The sequence below is a fragment of the Bos grunniens genome, chromosome 19 (genome assembly GCF_055505025.1).
Source record: "Bos grunniens cultivar Pamir isolate PY7600 chromosome 19, Bosgru_T2T1.0, whole genome shotgun sequence".
In the NCBI taxonomy this organism is placed as follows: Eukaryota; Metazoa; Chordata; class Mammalia; order Artiodactyla; family Bovidae; genus Bos; species Bos grunniens.
The window spans coordinates 20,330,176-20,337,773 of record NC_141183.1 but is presented as its reverse complement, the minus strand read 5'-3'; the positions used below and the strand labels follow the sequence as shown (position 1 = coordinate 20,337,773).

The window sequence follows — 7,598 nt, the reverse complement described above, 5'->3', positions numbered from 1 at the left end:
GTGGAGGAGGTGGGATGGGCAATATTGGGGCCTGCAGAGATGACAGAACAGGACACACTGAAGACAAGACAGAATGTGAGCAGAAATCTGTGAATCCCCATATATGGTGGCTAAGGTACCTGAAAGAACAGCAGGTGAGGCATTGATGAGGATGGGCTTCAGCTTGGAAGGGACAGTCTGAGACATGGTAGGTCAGAGAAATACATCCTTAGAAGACTTTCCAACTTTTCTTCTGGACCCTTCCCCCAATTCTGCTAGTTAGGGGTGAACTGGGACTTCTGGAATCTTCTGACTTTCCACCTGGCCAAATCCTATCCAAGCTCCAAGGGTCAGTTTGAGATGTTTTGCCCCTAATACTAAGCCAGTGGTTCTCAAACTTAAGCAGCTTTTTGTTTTTTTAATAGTTATTTGTTTGGCTTCATTGGGTCTTAGTTGTGGCACACAGGATCTTCCATCTTTAATTGCAGCATGTAGGATCTAGTCCCTGACCAGGGATAGAATCTGGGTACCCTGCATTGGGAGTGCATAGTCTTAGCCACTGGACCATCAGGTAAATCCCTCGAGCTTGTTTTGGAATTATTGCTTTCCTCATGGTGTTTCTGATTCAGTGGGTCTGAAGTGAGTCCATGGAGTTTGCTATCTAACAAGTTCCTAGAGGATGCAGTTTCCGCCCACCCCCATTCCCCATCAGGGGCTTATGGCTTGGTTTGAGAATCATTGCACTAAGATTGCATGCCAAATAGCCTTATCATTCTGGGTCTCTGAAACTAGGTCTCAAAGTTCCTGTTTGCCAGCCTTCATAATGTGGAGATGTGAGGTGCCCCGCAGCAGGCAGAGCCCACCACACAGCCCCCAAAGGACTTCTGAACCAGAAAACGCTATTCTTTTTTTTTCCCCTGGCTGTGCTGGGCCTTCCTTGTGGAGCATGGGCTCTAGAGCACATTGGCTTCTTTGGTTGTGGTGCGAGGGCTTAGTTGCCCCACAGCACGTGGGACTTTAGTTCCTCGCCTAGAGATCGAATATGCATTCTCTGTATTAGAAGGCAGATTATTAACCACTCAAACACCAGGCAAGTCCCCCCAGAAGATACAATTCTGCAAAGGTAATCAGTGGCTTCCTTGCTCCACCCATTGAATAGTAAGCAATTAGGCGGCCAGGAATGGATCTTTCCTCCACTCTTCCACAAGCCTAGCACATAAGAGTCCACCATAGAACCGGCACGTAGTCACCCCTCAATCATTAACCTTGTTATCATCTCCTAGGACTGGTTCCCAGCACAATTTAGCTTTACACAAATCTTTGAATCAAACTTTTGCCACCTCCTTCTGTAGTGTGACCTTGGGCAGGCTGCTTGACCTCTCAAAATGTTATTTTTAAGCTGGGAATAGAGCCTGGCACTTTGTAGGAGTGCTGCAAATGATCAGTCACTTATGATTATGATTATTTATTTGGCTGCATTGGGCCTTAGTTGCAGCATGCAGGACCTTTATTGCTCATTCTCTAGTTGTGGCTCCGGTTCATTTGTGGCACACAGGTTTAGTTGTTCCATGGTATGTTGCGAATCTCAGTTCCCAGACCAGGGATTGACCCCTGCATTGCAAGGCAGGTTCGTAACCACTGAACCACCAGGGAAAGTCCCTTGTGATTATTACTGTTGCTCCTGAGAGCTGGCAAGATCAGATGGTCCCCAGAACCCAGGATTGGGTTTCCATCTCTCTTTTTAATTGAGTCTTCTTCCCATTGGCCTCTGGTTTTGCCCTCCTTGGGCCTTTCCTGTCATTAGAGGCTTCCCTGCCTTTCTCCCTCCAGGCTAGCTTTCTCTTCTCCCTTCAGAGCCCGCTGGTGGCCACCTCTCATTGTGTAAGAGCTTGATTTCTGTCAGTCAATAAAGGTAAATTATAAAATCATTTGTTGTATTTGTTCTCATTACCTGGAGGGTTGTCTGAAATTGCCTTTTGTTGCAATGCCACATTTGCATATCTCTATGCTGGAGTCAAAGGCTGCAGCTGTGGTTTCACTGCAATTTAAATATTAATAAAACCTCCTAAACCTCAAGCTGTTGTTTTAAGCAGCCTGGCTCTTCAGCTCCTAGGTTGCTAATATAATTTAATCTTTGTCCTTTGCTTCATATTTGTTTAAAGAGCCATTCTGGAGTCAACTGGAGCCAGCTCTGTAGATAGATCCACTCACGACCCCGGGAACCTTAGTTTTCCTTAAGGGGCCTAAGACCTACTTCTCCTGGAGACAAAAGAATAGACCATGGGTGACATTTTATACCAATTAGCAGCCCCTTCCACTAAGCCAGTGGTTCTCAAACCTGAACTTGCTTCAGACTCTCAGACTGCTGGGCTCTTCCCCCAGTTTCTGATTCACTAGGTCTAGAGTGAGGCCCTGGAATCTGCATAGCTAACAGGTTTTGTCTCAGCCTCCCCTCTCACTCCCCATCAGGGGACTGTGGTTTGAGAATCACTGTGCTAATCTGCCCTTTCATTCTGGGTCCCTGAGCTCTGGTTGGCTGGCTCCCACAACATACTGGGAGTCTGCTGTTCTCCATTTCTTCCAGCCCCTCAAACCATTACTTAAGATTTTCCTGATCTCTGAGACTCATTTCGGAATCCTCCTCCTGCACCTCCCTGATCCCTGCTCTCCACAGCAGCTGGCTGTCTCCAGTTCTCCTTAATTTTCTATTTGCCCAGATTCATTTCTTTAATTTCCTCTTTGTTAGGGGCAGATTTACAGGCTGTTGAAGGGAGCCAGGCATTCTTGGAGTTTGGTACAGGGTTCCCGGGCTTAGCCATTTCACAGCTAGCTCCCCCATTCCTGGCCAGAGAGCCCCACTCTCTCTCAGGTTCTATAGGTGGATCTGCAGTTCCCGCCTCACCCTCCCCTGCTCCCTGTGCTCCCTGCCTCTGGGGCTGCCCTTATCTGCTCCTTGCAGCCTTCACAGGATACATTCTGGGCACCTTGGCTCCTTCCGCTCCAACCTCCCCAATACCGATTCCTTTCTTCCCCTGAATGTTTTTGAGCCGATACTTTGTGGATGATTCTGGTTGCATTTTTTAGGAGGGAGATAATCTATGAGCTCTTCTCTAGGCCCCTCTCCCTGTGCCTGCATGATAATCCCTCCTCTTCTCCTTCCCTTCCAGCTTCTTTGCAGAAGTTCATTTCACAAAATGAGATAAAGGCAGTACAGGAAATCATTCCCCAAAGGCTGCTATGCCCAGAAAGGGCTGATGATTGTGGGATGGAAAAGTGGGAGGATACCTTAAAGCCAGAGGTCAAAAAAGCAAGTAGCTTTACTCCATCCACAGATAAGATTCTTAAGCTCTGCCAAGCATCATGAGGCCAGGCCCAGAAGCTGACTTCTGGGAGAGATTAAGCAGAGCAGGGAAAACAGATTGGGTGGATATTTGTTGGGAGATCTTAAGAGACAATTACAGAAAACTTCTTAGTCTGCTTTCACTCAGGATTCCTGGGAAGGCACGATATACTACATAGATGTCACTTTTTCTATTAACCCATCAATGATAGGGGAAGCAGGATGAGGCCTAGCTTACTCTCAGGGTCCAGTAAGCCATGGCTTGTCACAGGAATGAGACATTTCAGACTGAAGACTGTGAAGCACTTGCTTCCTGCCTGCCTTTATGGACTCTCTGTCAGGTAGACAGGAAGCTGCCCTGGGCCCAAGAGGTTGCGCAGTGGGTGAGGCTGAACTGGACTGATCTGGACAACTGAAAGATAAACAACCCTAAGTGAGGAAACTGGATGGGAGTGGGAAAACTAGTAGCTAGGATCCAGTCATGTAAATCCCCTTGCCTAGGGCTGCTTTCCAAGGAGAGCTGCCATCAGGATGTAGGAATTTTCTACTGCCTCCCACTACAGACCATAAAAGAAACCAGAGAGGGACTCCCCTGGCAGTCCAATAGAGGGGGCATAGGTTTGATTCCCTGGTGGGCGACAAGATCCCACATGCCATATGGCGTGACCAAAAAAAAAAAAAAGCCAAAGTGCACTAATTCCTCTCATAATTCACACCTCTCCCCAAATTCCCTTGACCTGAATCGCTGCTTTCTGACCCAGGGTCAGTGACAGATGCAGGTGAAAAGCTGAATGGTGGGATGGAAAGGGTGTGGGTTCAGATCTTTGCGTTGTCATTTACTAGCTGTGCAAACTCTGAGTAAAATCTTGAATTTCTAGCTCCTGGTCTTCAAATGAGGTGACAAATACCCACCTCACAGAGCTGTGATGAAGACTAAATGAGGGATTTCCCTGGTGGTCCAGTGGTTAAGAATCCACCTGGTGAAGCAGGGTACATGGTTGGATCCCTGGTGTGGGAAGATTCCATATGCCACAGGGCCAACAAAGCCCATATGCCACAACGACTGAGGCTTTGCTCTAGGGCCCATGCACCACAACCAAGAGGAGCCCCGCTCACTGCAACTAGAGAAAGCTCATGCACAGCATTGAAGACTCAGCGAAACCAAAAATAAATAAATGAAAGGACTAAATGAGATAAAAATATAATGGCAGGTAGTTCCATTTTCTCTAGTTTCTCCCTCACCTATCCGCCTTCCTTACAAATAAGGCAGTACTGAATTATGCAAGGATTTCCCTCTCTTTGTGTCAAAAAGGATGCTAATTTCTGAACAGAGCAAAGACCAAGAAAAGATGATACAGTTATCAGTGGATTAAGCATGTTAAATAAGAGGGGTTGTCAGAATTCTAAAGATGTCCTCCCTGGATTTCTGGCCCCAGGGGTTATTCAATCAAGCACTAAGCTAGGTTGCTGCTGTGAAGGGACTTTGAAACTCTAATTATGGACCTTAAGATAGGGAGATCACCCTGGATTACCTGGTGGGTACACTCCTACCAGAAACAGAAATTTGTCTGGCAGAAGTTATGAGGTAGAAGCAGGAGTCAGAAAGATCCCGTAAGTGATCTTTGAGCAGGCAATGCTGGCTTCTGAAGATGTAGGTAAGAGGCCATGAGTTTGGAATGTGGGTGACCTCTAGAAGCTAAGGGTGACCTCTGGCTGACAGCCAGCAAAGAATAGATATCTCAGTCATAAGACTGCAGGGAACAATCTGAACAACATGAAATGAACTTGGAAACATTCATTCCCAGAGCCTCTGGGAAGAAACACAGTCTTGTGAAACCTGAAACAAAGAAACCAGCTGAGTTGTCTTGGACTTCTGACCTAAGGAACTGTAAGATAATAAATGGTGTAGTTTTAAGCCACTAGATTCGTGACAATTTGTTATGGCAGCAACACAAAACAAGTACAATAAGATTTTGAAGTCCCCTTGATAATCCTAGGAGGTAGGTACTATTATTACCCGCATTTAACAGATGAGAGGGGCTTCCCTGGTGGTTCAGTGGTAAAGAATCCATCTGCCAATGCAGGAGACTTGGGTTGGATCGCTGGGTTGGGAAGATCCCCTGGAAAAGGAAATGGCAACCCACTCCAGTATTCTTGCCTGGGAAATCCCATGGACAGAGGAGCCTGATGGGCTACAGTCCATGGGGTGACAAAGAGTTGGACCCAAGACTTAGCAACTAAACAACAACAACAGAGGAGATGAACGTACAGTGAGAAAAACCTCTGAGCAAGTCTGCAAGTGAGCCATCAGACTTGGTGGAAGTGTTTGCTACCAAGTTTATTTGCAGGTGAAAATACAACATTTACAAAACATATTGTATAATCAAGTCTTTACTGCCCCACACACTGGGGGAGTAAGGAAGACCTAGTCCTTCCAACAGTTATAAACAGCCCTGGATCATGAGTTTATGACACACTTTCTCTTCCTTCAGCAAACAAAATTATTTATGAATCTGTATAGTTCAGCAATAGGGAGCAAAAAATTACCTCAAGGAAAGCAAAAAGCTCCTTTCCTGGTGGGATCCGTCATCTTACGGACATGAAATATTCATATCAGAGATCTTACGTTTCAAGAGGAATGGGTCACATATCAGAGCTACAATAAACATTTTATTTATTACTAATGGGGAGTTAGAAGACTCTCTTTGGACACCAGTTCTTGAAAAGATTCTGTTTTAGAGCACATTAGTGCTGAGAAATTCTTCAGAAATGCAACAACTATGGCCCAGACTTTAGGAGATCAGGGCCAGTATTACTCCCCTCTCTTCTAAATAATCCTCAAATTTTATATTATATCCATTACCTGCCTCTGGATTCACTCCCTAATGCTCCATTCCAACACTTGAGAGCTGCCCTCGGACTGTTCTGATTTTAAGTCACGTCATAGATCCCTAAGCATTCACCTTCCATTGAAGGATCTGACTTTTGGCCTTTAAGAACACAAGGTTTTTGAGAAACAAATTTGGTGAAACCAGCTATTCTCCTGAGGCCAGCCACTCTGTGCCTCCAGCTCACCCTCGGACGGGGAATAGGGCTGATAAATAATGAATCAGCATCCTGTTCAATTGGTGGGGTTTAAATTATTTTAAATTCTTTTCAGGTGAAAAATTACTATAATTTTGTGCTCATGGCAGATTTCAAAGGGAGACCTGAAGCAGAAAATCTTTAAGCAACCCTTGCAGAGTCAGAAGTTCTTTTCACGCTGATGTACATAAAATATTTAGTAATCGGGGCTGTGGAAGTACTGAAGAGGCGCTTCTTAGACCTGGAAAAAGACCATTTCTTAAGCTCATTCTTGGGGTCCTGCAGAGACAGGCCCTATCTCTAATATACACAGCTGGCTGGAATCAGCAGCAGCTCTGGGTGACCTAGGGGACCAGATAGGTGTCCAGCTCCTGGCACTGGTAGAGGGCCACACTGTCCAGTACCCACTCTCGGGTTACCACGGGTGCTTCACACATCTGCCCGATCACTGGGGACAAAGAACACAAGCAGAGATTAGTATCAGTTCACATTTCTCAGACGAGACTCTAAATCTACTCAGGGCAACTGGTTGGATGAGTTTGTAGAGCTCCTCCGGCAGGAGCAAAATCACGGATCCTCAGCAATGCTTCAGGATGTATTAATAGAACCTTACTCTGAAGCTCAGGAGTGACTACTGGTAAAAAGCCTACAGCCTCTGACAACTGTACTAACATGAGCTCCAATCTGTTAAAGGAAAAATCAACAGAAAGAGCAAAACAGCATTGCAATTTAATGATGTGGAAACATGTTTGCAATATCTTAAGTGAAAAAGCAAAACAGTTGATAAGCATGATCACATCTGTATAAAACATACCTGTGTATACACAGACACACACACACACAGAGGCCTCGAAGAACTTTATGGTGATCCTCTCCAAGGGGACGATCTTGGGCTTACTGGTATTATTTTATTGTGTTTGTGCTCATTTATATTTTATGTGATGAATTTTCATGTTTAACCATCCCCCCCGGGGAAACAATTCAGGCACTACTTTTAAAATACAAAATAAACAACAATCATGTTTTGAAAGGACATTTCAGCCATTCATTCATTCATGCAACAAATATTTATTGAGCATGTAAAGTGTGCTGAGAACTGTGTTTTTTTTTGTTTGTTTGTTTTTGAGAACTGTGTTAATCAAACACTGGGTAATCTGTAGTGAATAAAATGCATCCTGCCCCATAGGACGCAGGT

The 7,598-nt window shown here is 45.2% G+C and overlaps 1 protein-coding gene across 14 annotated transcripts in view; it reads right to left on the bottom strand.

Annotated features, from left to right (window-relative positions):
• Positions 1-5,636: 5,636 nt before the first annotated feature.
• BRCA1 (BRCA1 DNA repair associated) overlaps positions 5,637-7,598 on the bottom strand; it is a 72,154-nt gene continuing 70,192 nt past the window's right edge. For all 14 annotated transcript variants that reach the window (XM_086357511.1, XM_086357520.1, XM_086357513.1 and 11 more), the window contains one exon: positions 5,637-6,851. In XM_086357511.1, the coding sequence (XP_086213637.1) occupies positions 6,748-6,851 (104 nt within the window). In that variant the 3' untranslated portion in view covers positions 5,637-6,747. The remainder of the gene's footprint in view (positions 6,852-7,598) is intronic.